The 24,293-nt window shown below is 48.4% G+C and overlaps 1 protein-coding gene across 1 annotated transcript in view; it reads left to right on the forward strand.

The window, feature by feature from the left end:
- The first annotated feature begins 1,874 nt into the window (after positions 1-1,874).
- Positions 1,875-24,293, forward strand: part of LRRC75A (leucine rich repeat containing 75A) — a 233,548-nt gene continuing 211,129 nt past the window's right edge. The window contains exon 1 of the mRNA XM_006113077.5: positions 1,875-2,960. Coding sequence (XP_006113139.3) covers positions 2,691-2,960 — 270 coding nt within the window. The 5' untranslated portion in view covers positions 1,875-2,690. The remainder of the gene's footprint in view (positions 2,961-24,293) is intronic.

A 24,293-nucleotide genomic window follows, 5' to 3' on the forward strand; every position in this document is an offset into this window, starting at 1 on the left:
GGATGCTTTGATATGACAGGAGCAGCATCTTGTTCTATCCTATGTTACTTGCCTACATGTTCTATAATCCACATTAAAAATGGGGCTGCCTTTAGATCTAATAGCAAATATCTGACATTGTGATTTTTATTAACAGTACTATCAAGCATTTCCTGGAGGTGATCGTAAAGAATTCAAAACTCAACTGCAGCTGTCAAAGAAAGCAACAAAGTAGCTTTTTGATGCATTGTCCTGGCTAACTTCCACTTGGAGCCGATACAGGGATCTGAGAGCACGGCCCCCTCTTGCCACATGGAGCCCTGTTTATGTTGACCCTCCCAGGGGGAGATGGATGTGCAGAGGAGTGGCTGTTGTGTAATAATGTGTACGCTGCAGGATGGAAGGCCAGGTCAAAGGAATGCATCTTGCCTGTGGAGTGGACAGTGGTGAGGCTTGGGATGATGCTTGATTTTTGGGGAAGCAAGTGAGGTCTGCCTTACCCTTATTGCCTTACCCTCCATTGTTCCAGAGGAGCAAAGTTAGCACCACACACTTTATCTTGGGATAGCGAACGTGACACCAATCTTTAAAAAAGGCCCTACAGGTGATCCTGGCAGTTACAGACCAGTAAGTCTAACATCAGTACTAGGCAAATTAGTTGAAACTATAGTAAAGAACAGAATTGTCAGAAATGTAGAGGAACATAATTTGTTGGGGAAACGTCAATATGGATTCTGTAAAGGGAAATCATGCTCTACTTATCTACTAGAGACAAGCATGTGGACAAGGGGGATCCATTGGATCTAGTGTACTTAGATTTCCAGAAGGCCTTTGATACAGACTCTCACCAAAGGCTCTTAAAATTGTCATGGGATAAGAGGGACGGTCCTCTCATGGACTGGTAACTGGTTAAAAGACAGGAAACAAAGGGTAGGAATATATGGTCAGTTTTCAGAATGCAGGAGCAGGGCTGGCCCACAAAATTTTGGCACCTGACGGGGGGAGCTCAAATGATGCCCCCATGCTCCCTCGCTTGGGCCAAAACTTTGGAAGGTCTCAATTCTGCCTTCTTCCTGTTCTCCTCTCATGGTACTGGTCTGCTACCTAGATATGCACCAGCAGCAGACACAATTTTCTACAAACTGAGTCCTAGTAGTGCCACCCCACAGTCTGGCACCTGAGACAGCTGCCTCAGTTCTCCTCATGGTAGGGCCAGCCCTGTGCAGGAGTCTATACTGGGACCAATCCTATTCAAAATATTCATAAATGATCTGGAGAAAGGGGTAAACAAGGAGGTGGCAAAATTTGCAGATGATACTAAACTGCTCAAGATACTTAAAACCAAAGCAGACTGTGAAGAGCTTCAAAAGGATCTTGCAAAACTAGATGACTGCATGAAGATGCTGCATAGGACCAGAGAGAGAACTGACCCTTGTGGGTTTCCACAGGTAGCTGCTAGAAGCTGGCAGGCAGGTACTCCCATGCGTGGGACTGGCGATGTCTGTGTTTGGAAAGCATGGATGTGTAACTGGCAGTATGATATTAAATCCCACTCACGGCCTTCTGGCTTCACTTTTCTTCTGAAATGCCTGTTCCTTTAACACCTGAAACTAGCTCGCCTGCAGTGCTCCCTGTAAAGCTGTGTGCTTGGGCAGCCACCCAGGAGAGAGTCAACTCTGCCCAGTGGGCTAGAAGCGCACCCGCACCCAGCACCAGCATCATGTTTCTCCGGGTGGTGCGCATCCCTACATGCCGTGGCACATAGAACAAAATGCATTCTGCACAGGGATGCAGACAGTTAGAGGGAAGGCTGCTCGCCTGACTGGGCTGCTCAGACCCGAGCCGGGGGCGCAGGCTGCTGTCTCAGGCGATTCTTGCTCCGCCCAGGACATGCTACAGTACAAGGGGGAGAGGGTCCGTGCGGGCTCCCGCGTAGGGCGGCCAGGCCTTGTCTCGGGTCCCAGGGAGCGGCGAGGGGCGGGCCTGAGGCCCAGGGGCGGAGGGATTCTCTGGGAGGACTTTCCAAGCCCGGCCGGGCAGCGCCAAGCCAGGGGAGGCTGCCCGGGGTCTCCGCACGGCTGCCAGGCCTCGCCCGGGGGAGCCGCCGCTCGGCTGCAGAGCAGCAGGGGGAGAGGAGGAGCCCAGCCCGGCCCCAGCCTGGCGCGGCGCGGTGGGAGCCGGGCTGCGTGGCCGCTTGCGGGGCTCGCTGCGCTGCCTGGGTGCGGGGCCGCGCAACAGTTCCCCGAAGTTGCTGGTGGCGCGGGGGAGGCAGGGCCGGGGCAGCCCCACGCGTCGGCCCGGAGCGATGGGTGGCGGCTGACGGAGCCCCACCTGCCCGAGCGCTCGGCGGTGCAGCCCGCTCCCGGAGCGGCTGCCGGGGGCAGGAGGCGCTTGGCTGCGGCGCGGGGAGCAGCGGGGAGCAGGGTGCCCGCCCGCGGGATGCTCTGGGGCCGGGGGTGAGACGCTCCCTGGATTGTGCTTCGAGTCCTGCTCTCCGCTGGCGGCACCGAGGGGCCATGTTGGTTGGATTTCCTACTGGTGAGCGAGCCCCTCCAGCTCCGCATCCCTAGGGCCGGCCCTGCGACTCCTGGGTGCTGCATTTCCTCGGAGGGTTCTGTGCGCACCCCCCCAGGGGCTACTGAGACCCAGCGCTTTTGCACGAAGCCTTGGGCAGACATTTCGGATGAGGCTCCTAGTGGCGTGGCTCTACCATGGGCACCAAGCAGACCAAAGGATGCCAGCCTCCCAGTGCAGGAGGGAGCCCTCAGTCCCACAATCCATGCTCTCGCAAGAAGATGCCAGCCAGGGACCGGGGAGACTTCCTCGCCTCCTTCATGGTGAAGTCCGGTGATAAGTTTGGGAAGAGTGGTGGCAACCTACCCCCTTATCACCGCCGGATCAGCATGATCCAGGACATGCTGCTGCTGGTGAAGCAAGGAAAACAGGAGGAGGCGACTGAACTTCTGAAACACCTGCGGCAGGTGAGTGAGACGGTCTGGGGGTGGGACCATAGGGTGGAAACAGAGCTGGGGCCCAGCATAGGGTCCTGTGGCAGGGTGTATATGACAGTAATCATCCTAGTAAGTTCTTGGCAAGCGAGGTATTGGAAAACAATTTAAATCCAGGCAGGAGTAAAGGCTAATAAATGGGAAATGTCTCTTTGGAAAGTGGTATGGACTAGGTAATCTATAACACAGCTTTCCGGGGTCTAGCTTTTAATGTATAGCATGGGAAAAGATTGTTGTTATTCCAAAACATCATAGAAGCGATGACAGATCACCCAGTTGTAGTATTGCATCCAGTGATAGCTTTGAAGTCCAAAATAAGCATGGCCAGTGTCAGACATTCCCATTTCACTTTCAGAAAGTTCCCGTGTAAACAGCTCTTTAAAGCACCACCAAATCTTTGGGTCATTTGGCCTAGCAGCCTTTTGTCTCCAAGATTCTTAGCTTGTTCTTTACAACACAAAAAACAACAAACAATCATTAGCTTTCTATACATCTTACTCTTTTGCCACCCACCAGTTGACAGACTTCCATTCCTGTTTGATTAAGGCTTGTAGAAATTACCTTCGGACCTTTAAGGATGGACATTGCTATTTGTAAACAGGGATTTATTAATACACTCTCTTAACTAATGCTTCTCAATTGCAAGTCTGTTCTAATCCAGTGCTAACTTAGAGACAACACTGTAGCAGGATGGTTTGAGCAAGTGAAGGGATCAACAAAGAGTAATGTTCTCTGTCTTTTGGGGCCGTGGCACTCAACCTTTTCAGACTACTGTCCCTCTTCTAGGAGTCTGCTTTGTCTTGGGTACTGCCAAATTTCACCTCACATTTGCTTACAAAATCAAACATAAAGATACATAAAGAGCATTCCAGAGCTCTATTACTTGAAAAATTGCTCATTTTCTCATTTTGACCATATAATTTTAAATAATTTGGAAAATGTGCTTACACTTCAGTGTATATGGAACAATACAAATAAGGCATTGTCTGTAAGAACTTTTAGTTGGTGCTGACTTTGCTAATGGTTTCTCTGTAGCCTCTTGTAAAACTAAGCAGCTATCTAGGGGTATTCTACACAGCAGGGCTAAAGTTGAATTAAGCTACGCAACTTGAGTTATGTCAATAGCTTAAACTCGGCTTTCGGGTGTTGTCTACACAGCAGGAAGTTGAAGGAAGAACACTTTTCTTTTGACTTCCCTTACGCCTGGTAAAATGAAGGTTACAGGGGTTGGACTAAGAAGTTCTCCAGCTTGCCATTATTTCAAAATAAAGGCTTGCAGTGTAGGCAAGGTATTTGTTATTTTGAACTAATGTCAGTTATTCTGATATAATGCTGCTGTGTAGACATACTAGATGAGCTGCTGAACCTTGGGTTGAGAACCGCTCCTCTGAGGCACTGACACAAAGGCAGAAAGAAAAGTGGCTTCAGAAGTAAAAGGCTGGTCTGACTTCTGTGTTGGGGTTTCTTAAAGGGCAACAAATTGCTCTGTAAACTCTGATTCACCACTTCCTGAGGTATCCGGTGACAATAAAAGATCAAAGGGCGGTGGAAACTTTTGAGGCTTTTTGTTTTTTAGAATCAGATTTCTAGGTGGAAGTAAAACAGGCCTGTCCACACCAAAATGGATTTGTTTCTAAGGGAAAATTGAGGTCTGCAAGACCCATGGACATGATATACCTTGCAACAGGTGTTATCAGTGCCAGCCTAAGGGAAAGTTGCTCATATTTTCTGTGCAAGGCACCAGCTTCCCCCTGGTGTGTATATGGTTGTCTTTGTAAAAATGCACCCTTTCTGCTCTTGTGCTGTGTTGTCTGCTGTTCTTTTCATTGCCCTCTTTTCGTTAGAGGTGGATAGTTTCTTTGAATGTTTTTTTCCCCCTTCTCTTTCACTGCAATCCTGCCAGAGAGACATTTTCTACTGAAACCAAGAAGGCAGGTTTGTGTGACTTTTAGCTGTCTTAATTTTCATTGAGAGCTGTGGAGAAGATGCTGTAAGAAGAAAGGTGGTATTTTTTTAAGTTCCCTACCATGCATCCCTGTTGTCTGTTTTCACCTTGAGAGAACACTCCCTTCCCCAAACCATAGAGCACGTTCCTTCATATATAATGGCAACATCTGTGGGAATGTCATTATTAAAGACCGCATGTATTCTTCTTTGGGTGTCTGTGCAAATCTCCCAGGGAATGTCAGTGAGATGGAAGGTGGCTTGAAAGAGGTAATGATTCAAGTTCTAAATTACTGCTCCAAAACACCAAATGGGCCATGGCAGACAGTGAAGAGCCTGATCTAATGTCCTCTGAAATCAACAGGAAGATGCCTGCTTTAATAGATATTGGATCAGACCCAGGTGGTGGGTCTGGTCCACTCAATGTGCAGCAGCTGTCAAAAAAGCAAACAGAATTTTGGGAATCATTAAAAAAGGGAGAGAGAATAAGACAGAGAATATCTTAACATAAATATAAGTCTGTAGTATGCGTACATCTTGACTATTGCATGCAGATATGTTTGCCTCATCTCAAAAAAAAGGTGTCTTGGCATTGGAAAATGTTCAGAAAAAGGCAGCAAGAAATGATTAGCGGTATGGAATGGGGATGTTAAAAGTTAGTTAAATAGGTAATCTGTAACGTCTGAAAATCTCCGTTGTTACAAAGTTATATGCTGCGGGACTGTCTCTCTTTATACTGCAGAATCCGCAGCAAAGCTTCCCCTGGACCAGAGCTGCTGGCCTGGCTCCTGGGTAGGCCCACTTCCCTGGCCGCAGCAAAGCCGCCACCCTGGGAGCTGGCTGTGTTTAACTGAGAAGCTGGTGTCGGTTAAACGGTTAGTAAGTTACACACTGCCTGGGAGCTGCTTAAAGTAAGCCCCTCCTGCCCCAGCTGTGACACCTCCCTTCCCCCCCCAAGCCGGACTCCCCTCCTACATGCCAAAACTCTCATCCTCAGTCAAATTATGGTGGGTTGCTGGCATCAACAATACTCTTCAACTGGGCCATGAGAAAAAAGTTTGCCTAGATCAGTGGTTTTCAGTCTCATGGAGCACTGCTCCCATGTTCTTAGCTTCCAGTGCCTGACGCGCTAAAGTCTTGCTTGCTTTGCAACTGTCATCTGAAGCTTTTCTTGTAGCAGGGCAGGAGATCCCTCTCCTCTGCTCTGAATCAGTGAGGTGGACAATCTGAGTGAAATGTGACATTTAATAGTGGTTGCCCTTATGATGAATCTTGCTGCCAAGGTGTCTTGTCATCACGACTGGGGAAAAACTGCCTGTCTACTGGAGCCAGAAATTCCTTTCAAAAACCTGGAGGAGGGGAGGAACCTATTATATCTCACGAGTCTTTTATAAATGACAGTTTCTGTAGAAGAGCTCAGATAATATATATCTTTATATGTCATAGTAAGGAACACTTTGTCCTGGATACTATAATAGATTTGATTATTTCTTGCCACCTAATTGAGAACTTAAGAGCTCCATTGACCAAACTCCTGATTTTCTGTGGCTTTGAGAGTTTAATTTTCAGGGGTCTTTCAGTCTGATGCTAGGACTGATATGCGGCAGAAAGAGAACATGGTCAACTCTTAAGATGGAAATTGGAACTTATTAGGCCTAGTCTACTCAAACCGCACTGTTGATCTAATTTATGTGATTTTTAGCTATGCAAACAGTGCAGCTAAAGTTGACGTACTTACCATGGCATCTTCCACCTTGTAAGATTGATGGGGGCTGCTCTCCCATTGATGCTAGCGACTCTTAGGGTGCGGCTAGACTGGCAAGATTTTGCGCAATAGCATGTGCTTTTGCGCAAAAACTTGCCAGCTGTCTACACTGGCCGCTTGAATTTGCACAAGAGCACTGACGTTCTAATGTAAGAATTCAGTGCTTCTTGCGCAAATACTTTGACGCTCCCGCTCAGGGATAAGCCCTCTTGCGCAAGAATACTTGCACAAGAGGGCCAGTGTAGACAGGCACCTTAATTTTTTGCGCAAGAAAGCCCAATGGCTAAAATGGCCATCAGAGTTTTCTTGCGCAAAAGCGCGTCTATACTGGGCACAGATGCTTTTGCACAAAAGCATCCATGCCAATCTAGACTCTTTTGTGGAAATACTTTTAACAGAAAAACTTTTCCGTTAAAAGTATTTCTGCAAAATCATGCCAGTCTAGACGCAGCCTTATTGTCCTGGTAGAGTACTGGCCTCAAATGGGAGAGCACTCAGAGGTTGCTTTATCATGTCTAAGCAGACATGATAAATCGATGGCCGGTGGATTGATCACTGCAGCATTGATCCCAGGCATATTGGAGGCAAGAGCACGCTTCCCTGGGAGCTGAATTCCAACAGTGCCTTGATCTGGAAAAGTGTATGTGGGAGTGAGTTTGCAAACTCCTTGGGAGCAGAGACTGTCTCAACACTTTGGTTTGTAAAGAATTGAGCATAAAGGAGTCTTGATCTTGGCTAGGGCATGCAGTTACTCCAGTAACATAAAATACATGATAGTAACACAGCATTTGGGATTTTTAAAGAAGACTAAGGGAATTAATGCCCAGCTTCCAATGAATTTCAGTAGGATCTGCATACCTCACTTTCTTGGGCTGCTCTGAAAAGACTAGAGAGAAATCTCCACAGTCCATTGAGCTCAGTGGGAAATGTTTCCTTTTTTTCTAGTGAGCTTTGGATCAAGCCCAGCATGCTAAGGAGATGAAGCTAGTAGAGTTGCCAAGTGTCCGGTATTGACCCGGACAGTCCAGTATTTTCGCCTCCTGTCCAGTAAAAAAATTCAGAAAATACCGGACACCTAAAATGTCCGGTATATTCTGTTTTTTTTTTCACTTACATGAGATGAAAATCCTGGATACCTGGCAACCCTACACACATTCAGCAACCGGGCCCAGCCCCCCTCCCCACTCCGCTTACTTACCTGGTTCCGCAGGGGAGCAGTCTTCTAGCTCTGAGTAGGAAAACAAGATGGCTGCCTATTAAAGCCAAAAAAGCCTCAAAGGCATTTCTTAAAGGGGCCTTGCTGGTTTTTTTGGTCTCCCGCTTTTTTTTTCTCAACAGTATTTTTTCCCTGGTATATTTTTTTGGGCGGGCAGTGGGGGTGTTCGGTATTTTTGGTTAAACCATCTGGCAATCCTAGAAGCTGTTAGCTGACAGGAAGGCCTGGGGAATTGTTGAGGCTAGTGTACTGGCTGAAAGGATCTGTGGGATTCTTAAATGTGCTTCTTACGGATATGTGACCCAAAGCCTACTGAAAAAAAGGAGGGGCACCTACTGGCTGTGGATCAGGCCCTCTGTGCATGTCTGCTTACAGGCAGTGCTTTTCTCCAGGAGAGCCCCCTGCTCTTGGCTTGGCTTGGTTTGGATTCTTCCCACAGTTGCCAGCGTCACTAGAAAACTTACATATTATAGACAGCAGCCTGAAACCAAACCCTGGCTGGCAGGCAGGACAGCCTTCTAAACTGAGCATCAGGGTGTCTCTCTTTTATACCCACCGCTGCCACTGATTTGCTGCATGCCTTGGGCAAATCATACAACCTGCCTGTGCCAGTTTTCCAGTGGAAGCGAAGCTTCCCTAGTGTATGGATCGCTGAAAGATTTAGTCAGTCAGTGTTTGCCAAGAACCTTGCCTGTGTAAAGAGCTCTGCAAGTGCTAAGTGTTATGAAGTGAAGCTTTACAAACAAGTTAGGAAAAAAATAAATGACAAATGAGTTCATTCAAGAGTTTCTTGTTACAAGGCAGCTCCCCAGGGGATGTGCAGTGCGTGGTCTCCAGCGTGGAGACATTTCTAACCTCTGCCTCTTTTTAGAATCAGATTGGCATTACCACTGTATTTGGAATCCAACAGCAGCCTGTAAAGAGCATACATTGGCTGTTTGCACAGACTGCCTCATTTTGCAAGAGACTTTTTCAGGTGGTGTTAACATCCTCTGCGGCTATTTCTTCCTGGCTTGTTAAAAGTGTCAGAGAGTGAGCCTGAAGCATCATTGTAAAGCTAACATCCTAAAAAGCAGCTCTCTTCTCTGTGTGCACTACCCTGGAAATCAGCCTCTCCTCTGAGCATCTGGTGCAGTGGCTCCTGGTGGGTGCTGCACATGGTACATCTTTTGGTTTTGATAGCAAGACCAACACACAGGATGAACAGAAATGTACAAAAAATTACAATGCTTGTCTGCAATTCAAAGACCCCTGGTCACAGTGTTTACGGTAAACAGCTGCATGTGATGGGCACCCTAGACTTCTGCAGTGATGCTAAGATATTTCCTTTTATGGAAATAATTCCTTGTGTTCATAGACTGATTTATTTGACTCCAGTTTCCTTTTTCTGAAGTCACTTCTGAAGCCATCTAGCTGTGTTCCCTGCTGTTTTGCTGTAAGGAGCTGCCTTAAGGCTTTATCCTGAGGGAAATTGAGCTCTGAGTTCAGTCGGTTGTGTAGGTGTTCAGAACCTAAAGGATCTCTGGTCACACCCTCCCATTCATTGTGACCTTGCAGGTGTGGCTCCCTGACTCTTATCTGGCAGTCAGTGTGTGGATGGATTGCTGTAGCCACCGCGTGCCTGGTTCAAATCAGTGAAGCTCCATGCAGGTGGCTTGCCATGCCTGTGTGCTGTTGATTGCAGGGCTGGGCTTGGCATTTAAATGGGAGGCTTAGCCCCGTTCGTTTTGGAAGCTTGTTTTGTTTTGTTTCTTTAAAGTAGGGGGAGTGGTTAAAACAAATCAACATGACTGTCAGGTTAGTCGACACTGGGAGTCTCTGTAAAATAAAACCCATTTTCCTCCCCTTCTGTGCCAAACAGTTCATTTTCCCCAGTGAACTGTGAGGCCCTTCACAGCCCATGACGTTTCTCTCAAAGAATTTGCCATTGGTTATGTCTGTGTGTGGAATTTTCTCTGGGCTGTTGCTGCTGTGCCAGCTGAAGTTTTGTCATGTTTCTGCTCATTCCAGACTTAGCTGGGAGAGAACAGTTTGTGCATCCGCCCCCCCCCCCCCCCGGTGATTTCTCAAAGTTTCATTCTTCCTACTCTGGGAAACAGGGCCAGGCTGTTTTGAAGCAAGGTGGCGAGTGTGTGCTCTTGGGGGCGGGGTCATGCCTTCCATGTCTCTGGAAGATGTCACCTGTTCACATGGCACTGTGCTTGATTGATTCGCAAGCACATGGCGAAAGCGTGCAGGACTGGTCTAAGCTATCCAGGGTGCTATAATGTTCCAGAGACAGTCTGGACTTGAACCCCTCCATAGCCAACATCCCCTGTCTAGACTTGGGGCATAGGTTAGTTTCTAGGGCTGTGGTGTCCAACCAGTTCTGAAGCAGAAGCCACTAGAGTGGCTACTGCAATAGTGAACTAGCCACATTATTCTGAAAATATAAATAATTTTGTGATCCAACTAGCCACAATCAACCTGCCAAATAACCACATGTGGCTAGTGGCTAGCATGTTGGACACCACGGCCCTAGGGCATCCTCCCTTTGCTTGAGCAGTCAACGTGATTAGAAGCAGAGTGGGTGCAGGGTACCTTACAAGCCTTGGATGCGATGGAAGAGCATGATAGGTATGGGGAGCTGGTAAGGGGGGGCTATATAGGGTAGTTGGCATGGGGACTTTGCATACTATGCGGCAAGGTAGGTGTAGGGATGGGTATGGTAGCTGGGCGTAGGAGCCTTGTATGGTAAGGGAGTGGCCATGGAAGTCTTCAGTGGTATGGAGTGGGAGTAGGGTGGTGGGCAGAGGGACAGGGGGATATTATATGTTCAGTGTGTGGAAGGGTGATTAGGGTTACCAGATGATTTCAAAAAAATATCAGACACACTTGATCTCAGATGGGGGAAGGGGACCGGCCGGGGGGGGGGGGGGGGGGGGGAGCGGGACTGGCCAGGGGAGATCGGGGGAAGGAACCAGCCGGCAGGAAGCAAGGCTGGCCAGGAGGAGGTTGGGAGGAGTGGGGGTGGGGGGAGCTGGCCTGGGTGCGTGCAGATCCCGGGGTGCTGCCTGTCCCGGTGGAATGCATGGGCGAGTCCGGCCTCGGGGATTCCATCCCACCCCAGCACCACTCCCCTCCAGAAGTGGCCTGAGGCCGGCTGCGGCAGCTGCGGAAGGCGCGATCGGCGCCCCCGCCTGCATGGCCGTCAATGGCCTTGACATAATCACAGGGCTCCTGGGCCAGTGGCGCCCTAGGCAACTGCCTAATTTGCTGAGGCTCACGGGCCGCCCCTGCTCCCCTCCCCTCGTATTGTGTAGCAGCATGAGTAAGCCTACCAGCCAGGCAGTACGCAACTATGTACTGATACCATAATGATAAAACTTACTTAATTAGAAAATAGCAGACATTTATGTCTAGTATTTTCTCAATTTGTTTCCCCGACAGAAAGCTCAAATACCGGACTGTCTGGTTCAAAACTGGACAACTGGGCACCTGGCAATCGTAAGGGTGATGGCTACAGGGTATAGGCTGTGGGCGTTTTGTGCTCTATTACCTCTTCTTAGTGTCCTTGGCTGCCGTGTTGCATGTGTGCTGGCACCCAGGGCTTAGCTGTGTCAGGCCTTCAGCATGAACTGCTCCCCCAGTGTCTCCCTGCCATTGCCTTTGTGTTTCTGCTAGAGGTGGGTCTAACCCACAGACTGATGATAATCCTCTACCTTCTGAGGGGTGCAAGTGCTTGAGTTTGGCCCAGGCTGGTGTGAAGAGCGAACCCAGCATGGGCTGGAAAGGGCTGGCAAGATGTGAGCTCTCTCCAGTGCAGCTGGCCAGTAAGGAGAGCAGGCTAGCTGCTCTCTCTTGGGGAGGGAAACCTGGCTGGAGCCAGGAGCTGAATAGGACCCTGGCTGGTCATGGCTTCCCTGCAGGAAGGCAGCCCTGATAGGGACTTTTGAGGTTTGTCTGGGACCTTCCAGTGGCTGAAAAGCAAGGCCAGGCCAGATTGGGGTCTCAGAGCTGAGCCCTGGGCATGGAAGAATAACCTCCAAATGGCTAAGCATGAAGCCCAGCAGGGTTACAAACTTCGTTTAGTTTGGGTTTACTTTGGAAGCAGGACAGGGAAGGTGCATTAACATAGGCCAATGCTGAGTCCTAAGCCATCAGAATGGCCTGGAAACTGTCAGGGAAACTGAGGCGGGAGAAGGCGCATGAGAGACAGTCACCCAACAAAAAGTTCTCCTCTCAGTCCATGCAGCTACATGAACGGACATGAACCATCCCTAGAGATGTTTCAGTCTTGGCTTGACAAAGCCCTGGCTGGGTGGATTTAGTTGGGATTGGTCCTGCCTTTGGCAGGGGGCTGGACGTGATGACCTCCTGAGGTCTCTTCCAGCTCTATGGTTCCATGAGGGCCTGTGCCAGACCCACCCACCCTCCTCTTAGAAGAGGGGCTGGTACTGATGTTTTTGGGATTGGATCCTGCAAGGTGTTCATGGAGGCAGCAGGAACAGTGGGAGTTAAGCACCTTCTGTGCTGCAGAGGCTGCTCAGCACTCCACAGGATTGGACCAGTCACTTAACTGCCTGTTCATTCTGACAGGGTGCCACACCCGCCTTGGTGTATCACTTTGGTTATTCATATCTTAATTACAGGAGAGGCATGGTGGGGTGTAATTAAAAACAAAACGATGATGTAGAAGAGGCATGCTGGGACTCTTGTTTACTCTTTGCCAAGACACCAGAGCAAGGGGAGGCTCAGTGAAATTAAAAAGCGGTTCTTTGTTGCGCGCTCTCTAATTAACAAACTCGATTAACTATAGGGGATGTGGGGAAATGGCAGTTGTTAATTCCAATGGTCCGTGTGATCCATGCACCAAGGGCTTTCTTTTTGTTCAGGTTGCTATCCAATAATTTTGCCCTTTATAGACAAGCATGGGTTACTAAGGAGAATTTTTGTAGAAGAATGTAAAGGAGCTGGAAACCAGCGAACCATAGGTGTATATTGTGCCAGAGAGATGGGTGGAAGTGATTTAAATCACCAGATGGAAAGTCTTGATTTAAATCACCAATTTTAATCAACTTTTCCATTGGTGCTACAGTTACTTTTTAAAGAAAGTTGCATTCTCATTGATTGAGGTGATCAATAAAACAGGAGTTACATCTAAATAGAACCTTTACTCTAGATTTGGTGCATCTTTTTGCTACTGAGGAGGACACTCGATATAACTATCTATGTTTATTTCAGCTAATATATAGCATGATAGTTTCAGCTGTTCTGGATTTGATTTTAACAAATAGGGAGGAACTAGTTGAGAACTTGAATGTGGAAGACAGTATGGGGGACAGTGATCATGAAATAATAGAGTTCATGATCTTAAGGAAAGGTAGAAGGGAGACCAGCACAATTGAGGTAATGGATTTCAGGAAGGCAGATTTTGATAAGCTCAGAGAACTTGTAGGTAAGGTCCCATGGGAAGCAAGACTGAAGGGAAAAACAACTGAGGAGAGTTGGAAGTATTTCAAAGGGACGTTGTTAAGGGCCCAAAAGCAAACAATTCCGCTGTGTAGGAAAAATAGAAAATATGGCAAAAGACCAGCTTGGCTTAACAAGGAGATCTTGCATGATCTAAAAATAAAAAAGGAGTCATATAAAAAATGGAAACTAGGACAAATAACAAAGGATGAATATAGGCAAGCAACACGGGAATGCAGGGGCAAGATTAGAAAGGCAAAGGCACAAAATGAGATCAAACTAGCTACAGGCATAAAGGGAAACAAGAAGATCTTTTATAAATACATTAAAAGCAAGAGGAAGACCAAGGACAGGGTAGGCCCACTGCTCAGTGAGGAGGGAGAAGCAGTAACAGGAAACTTGAAATGGCGGAGATGCTCAATGACTTCTTTGTTTCGGTCTTCACCGAGAAGTCTGGAGGTGTGCCTAACGTAGTGAATACAAGCAGAGAGAGGGTAAGTTTAGAAGATAGGATACATAAAGAACAAGTTAAAAATCACTTAGGAAAGTTAGATGTCAGCAAGTCACCAGGTCCTGATGAAATGCATCCCAGGATACTCAAGGAGCTGATAGAGGAGGTATCTGAGCCTTTAGCTATGATCTTTGAAAAATCATGGCAGACGGGGAGATTCCAGAAGACTGGAAAATGGCAAATACTGTGCCCATCTATAAAAAGGGGAATAAGAACAACCCAGGAAACTACAGACCGGTCAGTTTAACGTCTGTCCCGGGAAGATAATGGAGCAGGTAATTAAGGAAATCATATGCAAACACTTGGAAGGTAATAAAGTGATAGGGAATAGCTAGCATGGGTTTGTGAAGAACAAGTCATGCCAAACTAATCTGATAGCTTTCTTTGATAGGATAACGAGCCTTGTGGATAAGGGAGAAGCAGTGGTTGTCATATACCTAGACTTTAGTAAGGCATTTGATACGGTCTCGCATGGTATTCTTATTGATAAACTAGGCAAATATAACTTAGATAGGGCCACGATAAGGTGGGTGCATAATTGGCTGGATAACCGCAGTCAGAGAGTTGTTGTTAACGGTGCTAAATCCTGCTGGAAAGGGATAACAAGTGGAGTTCCTCAAGGGTCTGTTTTGGGACCCGTACTGTTCAATATCTTCATCAATGATGTAGATATTGGGATAGAGAGTATGCTTATTAAGTTTGCAGATGATACCAAACTGGGTGGGGTTGCAACTTCTTTGGAGGATAGGGACATAATTCAAAATGACCTTAGCAAGTTAGAGAAATGGTCAGCGGTAAACAGGATGAAGTTTAATAAAGAGAAATGCAAAGTGCTCCACTTAGGAAGGAACAATCAGTTCCATACATACAAGATGGGAAGCGACTGTCTAGGAAGGAGCATGGCGGAAAGAGATCTAGGGGTCATAGTGGACCACAAGTTGAATATGAGTCAACAGTGTGATTCTAGGTTGTATCAACAGGTGTGTTGTAAGCAAAACTCGTGAAGTCATTCTGCCGCTCTACTCTGCACTAGTTAGGCCTCAGCTGGAGTACTGTGTCCAGTTCTGGGCGCCACATTTCAAGAAAGATGTGGAGAAATTGGAAAGGGTACAGAGAAGAGCGACAAGAATGATTAAAGGTCTAGAGAACATGACCTATGAAGCCAGGCTTCATGAACTGGGCTTGTTTAGTTTGGAAAAAAGAAGATTAAGGGGGGACATGATAGCGGTTTTCAAATATCTAAAAGGGTGTCACAAGGAGGAAGGCGAAAATTTGTTCCTCTTGGTTTCTGAGGACAGGACAAGGAGTAATGGGCTTAAAGTGCAGCAGGGGAGGTTTAGATTGGACATTAGGAAAAAATTCCTAACTGTCAGGGTGGTCAAATATTGGAATAAATTGCCAAGGGAGGTGGTGGAATCTCCCTCTGTGGAGATATTTAAGAACAGGTTAGATAGACATCTGTCAGGGATGGTGTAGACGGAGCTTGGTCCTGCCTTGAGGGTGGAGGGTTGGACTCAATGACCTCTCGAGGTCCCTTCCAGTCCTATGATTCTATGATTCTTCATGTTCACTTTTAATATGTTAGAAAATGGTGACTATAGTGTTAAGCAGAGTTAGGATGGTAACTGGAATTTAATTATACAAATGAAGCATAGAAAGCTTATTAAACAAAAGAACATGAAGTGTTTTGGTCAAAACATGTTTCACGTTTATAACTAAATGGAGGGATCAACTGTAGTCAGGGAATTAAACTGATTATTTCAGGTCAACTTTGGAAAAATGTCAAATATGCCCAAGTGAAAGTGACTAGAGCATAAGTTGCTACAACCCTGTCTCTGAGATAGTCTAAGTCAAGGTTTTCCAGAGTATTCTCCGCCCAATGGGTCCGGGGCTCCACGAGAAAATATTAATGGCAGTTGTATGACTCTGTTATTTTGTTACTAATTTTCTGATTGTTGTCTTGATGGAAAAAAGAATTTATAAGAAATATGCAAAAATTAGAATTCCAAAACTTTGAGTCTTTATTTGGGTACCTATTGAATTAAAAATCACAATATTTTAAGGGCTCCACCAAATTTTCAGGACCCTGTAAGGATTCTATGGCCAAAATAGTTCAGGAAACTCGGGGCTAAATTATTTAGACAGATTTATTTGTGCTATAATTATAGAGCTTGGCTTCAAAAGTTAGATGGCTTTTCCCCCCTGAGTCTGTGTCTTCATATAGAAAAGTTGACTTTAATTCTATTTCAAAGTTTTTGATAGAGGTTTATGGCTTCAGCATATTTTTTTTGTAAATATTTAAAGAGACAATGCTAAATTTAGGCCTTAAATATATTTTGTATTTAATTCAGATTTAATTTTAAATGGTTTTATTACAAGTTTTTCTTTTATTTTTTTACTTTAAAAGACTGTTATAATTGAAGAAAAATTTGTTGGGAAAAAATCTGATATTTTTTCCCAAAGTTCAATTTACCCGGCTTGAGATACAATAAGAGAGTCACATATTGTGTTAGTGTAGAGATGGTCACTTTCCTTAAGAGGATAATAATTGCGTCTGAAACTCATTTGAATACAATTGGCTCTCTACTATTCTTAAGTAGTAGTTTACTGTTTGGTTCATTACATTTCACTTGTCAGGGATTCTGCTCTGTGCATTGCCCATGACAATTTGAGGAAGACAGAACAGAATCATAGAACACTAGAACTAGAAGGGAGGGACCTCGGGAGGTCAGCTAGTCCAATCCCCTGCTCTCATGGCAGGAGTAAGTATTATTTGGACCATTATAGATAGTATCTTATTCCTTGCAGCATTGGAACTGGTATGTACACTTAGGTTTGAAAGATGTTTGAGAGAGAAGAATCTGGAGACTAAAACATGTAAGTGGGAGCTAGAACTCCTCAGTTCTCTAGCGTCAGCTTTACCACTGACTAACTTTCTGGCCTTGAGCAAATTGTTCATCATCTCTTGGCCCTGGTTTATATAACCTTTTCAAAAGAGTTCCTGGGAAACACAATCCATTATATGGTTTGAAAAGTGCCGTGAGAGGTGGAGATGAAAATGTCTACATGTAAATGCAAGTTCTCATAAGCTGCAAAAAGCCCATTTGCTGGCCAGAATCCCATGGCATTCCAAACTAGACGGTGGTATTATGTCTATGAAAAGTTCTGGGGAGCAGTCAGTGTAAATGTGCAATTCAGACCTTGCGGGTCGGTGACTCTGTGTACTCGATGGATCCCTGCCTGCTCATTTGCAGGTTGTGGTAACCTGGTCCTGCTCTACGTTTTAGTTATGTGCATCAAATCAATCACGCTCGTTTAGGAGCGGCTCTGAGACAATGTACTTCAAGTGCGCTGCTGGTCTGACGCAAGGAACTCACGGATGCCTGTGTACAAGGAGCAGAAGTAAATCAGCAGAATTCCACAGAGTCATACAACTTGCATCAAACTGCAGCGACATAATAGCCAGGTTCAAACTTTGGTTATGCAACAAGTGTCAGCTCTGTGCTTATGCCACTTCTTGAAATTCTCCTGTGCAGCGGGGTGACTGGGCACCCAGTTTTCACCTCTCTCCAGCCCCGATTGACCCAGCCCATAAGCATGTCCTTCAGACTCATTGTCTTCAACCGCATTGAAGCATATGACTAAAGTTAATTAAAAGACTTGACTACTTTGCAGCATAGGGATGTGTGACCGAATCGGTAAGCCTTTCTATCCAGCAGAACATTTACACATGGGGACTGAAAGCAACTGAAAGTGCTTGAGTGTTTTGGATTGGGGTCCCTACAAGCCCGTCGCTAGATGCCTAAAGCCAGCAGCTAATTTGCATAAAATGACCCAACTCGTGTGCCCTGGGGTTGGCTATTGGTGCCATCCTGTCTTGCTGCAAAAACCCTGCATGCCAGGGCTGCAGCTTGGTACTAAATAGAATGAGGCTATGGGCTAGTCCGCTGCCAAGCTCTGTGGACAGCGACTGGCCAGCAGGGTGCGGTTCACGTGTGACTTTTGGCCAGAATTTTTCTTTCTCTGCCTTTCCGTGTGGATAGGGAAAAGCAGCAGGCAGAGTTAGAGGCTGGTATTGGGGCTGCATTGCCTCATCTCCTTACGGGCAATGTTCCCTCTAATCTTTTCCAGCCCAAATGCAGATTAAACTTTGTTCTGTGCACAGAGACATGTGACTGTGCACCACCAGTAGAAACACATGCTGCTGGCTGTGGGTGCTCTGCTGATCAGCTGGGTAGCATTGGACTCACTGCTGAGAGACTGCCCAAGTGCTCAGCTTGCAGCAGTAATTCTCAGTGTGGTCCGAGGGCCATTAGTGAGCCCTGACCATCTTGCAGGTGAGCCGTGAGATCAGGGCTCTCCCCTCCCCACACAGCGGGGAGCCTGTGGTGGCATTCTAGGCCTGCCCCGCTTCCCCTTGCAAAGTTAGAGCACCAGGACTGGCTTCCTGCTGCGGGGGTGGGGGAGTGGAGCAGCTGGGGGAACAGTAGCACAGGAAATCGCTCAGCTGGAGGCTTTTCCCACTGCTCCCATTGGCCAGAATCACAGCCAATGGGAACAGCAGGGGGCAGTACCTGGGAGTGGTAGGAGGCATGGAGCTGGTTAAGTGTCCCCTATCCCTCTCATGCCAAGACACTGCGCTTCTACCCTGCTCCTGCACTCTTCCTTCCACCCATACCCCTCACACCACCACTCTGCTCCTACTCCCTCCCAGATGCTGTACCCTCAGCCTGTTCCTTCACCCTTCCTCCAGCCCAACCCCCACCCTCAGCCCTTTCCTGCACCCATTTTGTCATTATGGGTGGTTGGATGGTGGTCTGCGGAAAGGTCTGCGTTGAGCATGGTGGGCTGTAGGCTAAAATTTGAGAAACACTGGCTTACAGGGAACACCGCCTGCGGGCCTGGTGTATGCACGAGGGCACAGCTCAAGCTTCATTGTTGGCCTAAGACTGTGTGCGCTACGGCGCCTACAGAGACCTGTGAGAACCTCCTATAAAGACCAGCAGAAGGTCGGCTGAGACCAGACTTCTGGTCTTTGTGCAGAATGGGGGTGTGGAAAGAAAGCTGGTGGCGGAAGTCTGACTTTCAGGTTAAACCTGAGTTCAGCACTGTCAGTTTAGGTGGTGCACTGGAATGACAAAACCATCAGAAGCCACATCCCTTTTAACCCTTAACCTTTAACTGGAAAAGCTTCCCTGCAAACAAAAGCTCACGAAGCTGCATCTGACAATGTCGTGTCATTCATCAGGCCAAGCATTGGGCCTTTTGATCTCTTTCCACCGTCTGAAGATCTGCTCTCACTTGTGTATCTCTGTGCCCCTGCGCCTCCGCCTCATCCTTTTCTCAGCATAATATTTAACCTGTTTGGATGCGGTGTCATAGTCTGGGGGTGTCCCTGGACAGTGAATTCACTTGAGGGACAACATGCCTGAAAGCAGAGTCTTTTAAAGCCTGTTCCACAAGGGAATGCCCAGGTTTAGGCTAAGCAAAGGCCTACTCTGGTGTGGCAGCAATGTACCTCTGTGTGCGGAGCAGGACTCTTTTCAGAAGAGACCTTGGGGCTTCTCGGTCTGATAGGAAGGATGCACTTCTTGAAGATCTGTATGTATATATATATATATAGAGTGTGTGTGTGATTGAGTAGGCACCTAGAGGTATTGCTGTTTGGGTAGATTTCATCTTACAAATAGGGAAACTGAGGCACACAGGTTGTGACTAGCCCAAGGGATCACAGATGGTACCAGTGAGCTCAGAACCCAGGTCCAGTTTCTCACTTGGTCACTCAAACTGTACCATAGAACCTCTATGATAGAAATTCCCTGCCTGAACAACAGGAAGGTAGGCGTTAGGGTTATAATACCGACCACCTGACCAGGATGGTGATGGTGAAATGCTCAGGGAGATTAGAGAGACTACAAAGGCAGAAAACAGACTAATAATAGGGGAAACAAAATGTAGGACTATGTAGCACTTTAAAGACTAACAAGATGGTTTATTAGGTGATGAGCTTTCGTGGGCCAGACCCACTTCCTCAGATCAAATAGTGGAAGAAAATAGTCACAACCATATATACCAAAGGATACAATTAAAAAAATGAACACATATGAAAAGGACAAATCACATTTCAGAACAGGAGGGGGATGCGGGGGAGGGAGGGGGGAAGGAAGGTGAATGCCAGTGAGTTAATGATATTAGAGGTGGGGAAGGGTAGATGTCTGTGAGTTAATAGTGTTAGAGGTGATAATTAGGGAAGCTATCTTTGTAATGGGTAAGATAGCTGGAGTCTTTGTTCAGGCCTCCGCGGAGAGTGTCGAATTTTAGCATGAATGCCAGTTCAGAGGATTCTCTTTCAAGTGCAGATTTGAATGTCTTCTGAAGTAGGATGCAGGTGAGTAGGTCATGGAGACAGTGTCCTTTCTGGTTGAAATGGCAAGCAACTGTTTTTTCTTTGTGATCCTGTCTAATGTCTGTTTTGTGGGCATTGATTCTTTGGTGAAGTGTCACTAATAATAGGGGAGACCCTCACGCTGACTGAATACACGTCCCCTCCATGAAGGGTTGCGGAGCTAAAATTTGTAGACACTAGTCCTGGAACCCACCGAGGGAGATGCAGTTCTTGATGAAGTCCTAAGTGGAGTGATCCAAGCCTGCAAGTGATAAGACGTCTACACAGTTGTGAATGGCATGGAGGAAGTGAATAGGGAAGTGTAATTGTTTTATCTCTTCACATAACAGAAGAACTGGGGGATCACCTGGTGAAATGAATCGAAAGCAGGGTGGGAAATGCTTCTTTGCGCAGTGCAGTCAATCCGTGGGAGTCGTTGCCATGGGATGTTGGGAAAGTCAATAATATAACTGGGCTCAGGAAAGAATTAGGCAAATCCATGGATCGGTCCATCCATGGCTATTAGCCAAGAGGATCAGACATCCAACCCGATGTCAGGGCTGTCTGTAGAGGAGCCCGGAGCAACTCCTCTTGCCCCAGGGCCCATCCCGCCTCTTCCTGTCACTGCTCTGCCGCCAGGGAGGTCCTGATACAGGACAGCAGCAGGGGTCACCCCCCTGCATTCACCACAGCGGCTGGAGCAGAGGGAAGTCAAGCGACCCAGCCGCCTGCTCAGCTCCGTTGCCCATCTCCCAGGCAGGTCGCTGAGCTTCGCTGTGGTGGTTGGAATCATTGTGCCTGAGCCCTCTGGTGCTGGCCACTGTCAGACACAGGATGCTGGTGTAACCCACACACCTAGGCTATGTCTACACTCGCGGCTTCTGGCGCAAGAACATCTTGCGCAAGGGTTCTTGTGCAAGAAGTCTTGCGCAAGAAAACGTCTACACTGCCATTTGCACGCTGTGCTTTTGCGCAAGAGCTCCCATGGCAGTGTGGACGCTCTCTTGCGCAAGAACGCTCCAACCGTCATTTTAGCCATAGGGCTTTCTTGCGCAAGAAATCCCTGCCGAGCATCCACACTGCCCTCTTGCGCAAGAGGGCTTACACCTGTTAGAAAAGAGCGTCGCTCTTGCCCAAGAAGCCCTCTCTTACCAGGCCGTACTGTAAATTTCCTTGCGCAAGAGCGGGTGGGCAGTGTGGACGCTCTGCGGATTCTTGCGCAAGAAGCCGCAAGTGTAGACATACCCCTAGTGTGGTTACTGAGTACTGCAAGTGGTACCTAGACCACTGCAACAGTTAAGATCAAGAGACCTCTACAGCATGAGTTGGGAGCCAGCTGGCTTTTAGCTCAGAGGGCAGAGGCTCCTATAGTCAGCTCCCGAGGTCCCAGGTTCAAATCCGCCTTGGTGGTGGTTACACTGGACTCACTGGACTGAACGACCCAGAGAGGGCCCAGTCCCCTAGGCCAATCTTCCCTGATGGGCAGAGAGGTGGTTGGTTGAGTGCAGCCAGGGAAGATGGGGGCAAAGGGAGGTAGTACCAGTTACACTCCTGTTCCCAGAGATTGGGCATTGTTGGCCTAGCTGTTCCTACCTACTCTGTCCTAAAAGGCAGCCGAGCCCAGTTCTCCTACAACTTGGGAGAGTTGATTGGTTGGGGCTCTGCCAGCCACGCCAGGCTCATACAATAGCCCCCTCCCCGGTTGCCTTGCCTTCAGAGCTGACCTGAAAGGCAGCCTCTGGTGCAGGGCTCCAGTCCTCAGGGGCAGGCTAGTCTTCTAGGTAGTTTCAAAAGGAAATACCATCCTGAGACTAAGGCATAGGCATGCGCACGGTGTGTGCCGGGTGTGCCCAGGCACACCCTAATGTCTTGGGCCAGCTAGAAGGGGATTTGTGATGGGGCGCCGCAGCCCCTCATTTTAAATTCCCCGCGGCCATCAACAGGGTACTGTGGGGCAGAGAGCGCGCATGCGCAGCATCCTCAAATCCCGCGCAACAAGTGAGAGGGGAGACGCCCGGGCGTGGCGTGACGTCATGTCCGGGACTTTAAAACCGCGCTACCCAGCTCCAGAGGCAGCTGGGGCCCGACTACACACGCCAGCCCGAGCCATTTTTGCGGCCCGGACCCCCGCCTGCCCTCCCCCCCCCCCCCGCAGCAGCAGCACCAGCACCGCACGGCCCCCCTGAGGCGCCCCCACCCAGCTCGGCAGCACCGCACGGCCCCCCGAGGCACCCCCGCCCGGCCTGGCAGCACCACACAGCCTCCCCAGGGGTGTCCCGGGCTATGGCCTGGCCGGCCTGTAGTTTGGGCCAACTCTGACTCCAGCCCCGCAAGCTGGAAGGCAGAAGCCAAAGATATGGTAAGGTAAGGGTGGGAAGGGGGGAAAAATAAGGGAGGGGAGGCGAGGGGGAGAGAAAGGGGGAAAAATAAGAGGAAGAAGTGGGAGAGGGAGGGGGGCAGGTCAGCAGAAGAAAGGGGAAGGCACCAAGGGACAGGATAGAGGAGACACAAATGCCAGGGGGCCAAGTGGAGACAATGAGGAAAAGGGCAGGAGGGGAGGTGTCAGTGGGAGGGGGGGACAGGGTGATGCTGGAAGGGGAGAGGGTAAGGGCATTGGAGGTTAGAGGGGAGAGGGAGAGGTTCTGAGAGAAGGCTTGAAAGAAGGGGTGGGCATGAGGAAGGCAGGGATGGAGCAAGTCATGGTGAGGGCACGGGCATGAGGGGACTGGGGGCAGAGGGTGATGGGGGAGGGCGTCAGGGAAAAAGAGGGCAAAGGGGGCACAGACAGTGAGGGAAGGGGGAGACATCAGGAGGGTGCAGGGGTAAGGGAAGGTGCAGGTTCCAGGGGATTCTGGGGGTGAAGCAGAAGGGCAGAGACCTGCAGAGGAGGGACCAGCACCAGAGGAGAGTGGCAGGGCAGGTGTGTAGAGGGCGGTGTTAGGAAAGGGGATGAGGAGGGGTAGCTCACATGATCAGGGTGGGGCTACTGGAGGAGTGGGCACAGGGGGGAGAGAAGTGCTAGGGGAGGGGGCAGGTCTCAGGAAGGCTGAGGGCAATGAGAAGGGCAGGAGTCAGGACAGCAGAGGAGGGTGTGGAGTTGGGGGGCAGCAGGCACCAGGGGAGCTGATGGAGCAAGGGGAGGAGACATGGCAGCAGAGGGAAAAGGTAGAGGTTTGAGATATGTATTAATAACTTGGGTGCAACAGTGGCACATCCAAACAAGCCACATGAACTCAGTGCTGGTGCACAACACAAAATTCATTCTGCTCATGGGAGGAAATTCTTGGAGGGAACGCTTCCCCCAGCCTCTCCGCCCCCGAGTTAATGTCACACACGTTGGGTTTATGCAGTTGCAGGATAGTTGCTTGAGGAAGGTTTGGTGGGGGCCAAATTAATCCCTATTGGTAGGAGGATGGTGGGAAAAGTCTGGGGGGAGGGTCACATGACATCTTTTACTTCTGGTCATGTGTCCATCTTGCCCTGAGAATGTTACCTCCAGAGGGGCCAGTGGGGCTCAGGGGTGTGGCCAATGGGGATCAAAGTGCATTGTAAAAAATATTCTTTGGGTGCACACACTAATGAAATTTGCTGCGCACGCCTATGGACTGAGGCTTTCTCTCTCCTTGGTGCATGGGTGTGCGCCAACTGTTCTGGCAAGCAAACTCCGAGTTGGTGCCGTTGGCTGTGGGAATTGCCTTCACAATTTGACCTCTTCAGTTTGGAAGTGGCGGCTGCTGCTCTTTTGAAGTTGCCAGCCAGATGGTGTCTGCGTAGGGGCGTCTGAGCGGGGCTGGAACTGGCAAGCGGTAGGGTGGCAACGTATTTTAAACACCGCATATTCCTCCAGCTTCACACTGATTATATTCCGCATAATACAGGGCCTGTTGGGTCACCAAGGGCATTACCAACCAACACCACTGAGATGTAGCCATTTCTGGAATGGCGCAGCAGCCAAAACGCACATGCCTGACAGGGTGGAAGGGTGAATTCTGGTAGGTGGGAGATTTCCGGCAAATCTTACGGTCATGCAAAGA

The sequence above is a fragment of the Pelodiscus sinensis genome, chromosome 21 (genome assembly GCF_052426305.1).
Source record: "Pelodiscus sinensis isolate ZL-2025 chromosome 21, ASM5242630v1, whole genome shotgun sequence".
Lineage (NCBI taxonomy): Eukaryota > Metazoa > Chordata > Testudines > Trionychidae > Pelodiscus > Pelodiscus sinensis.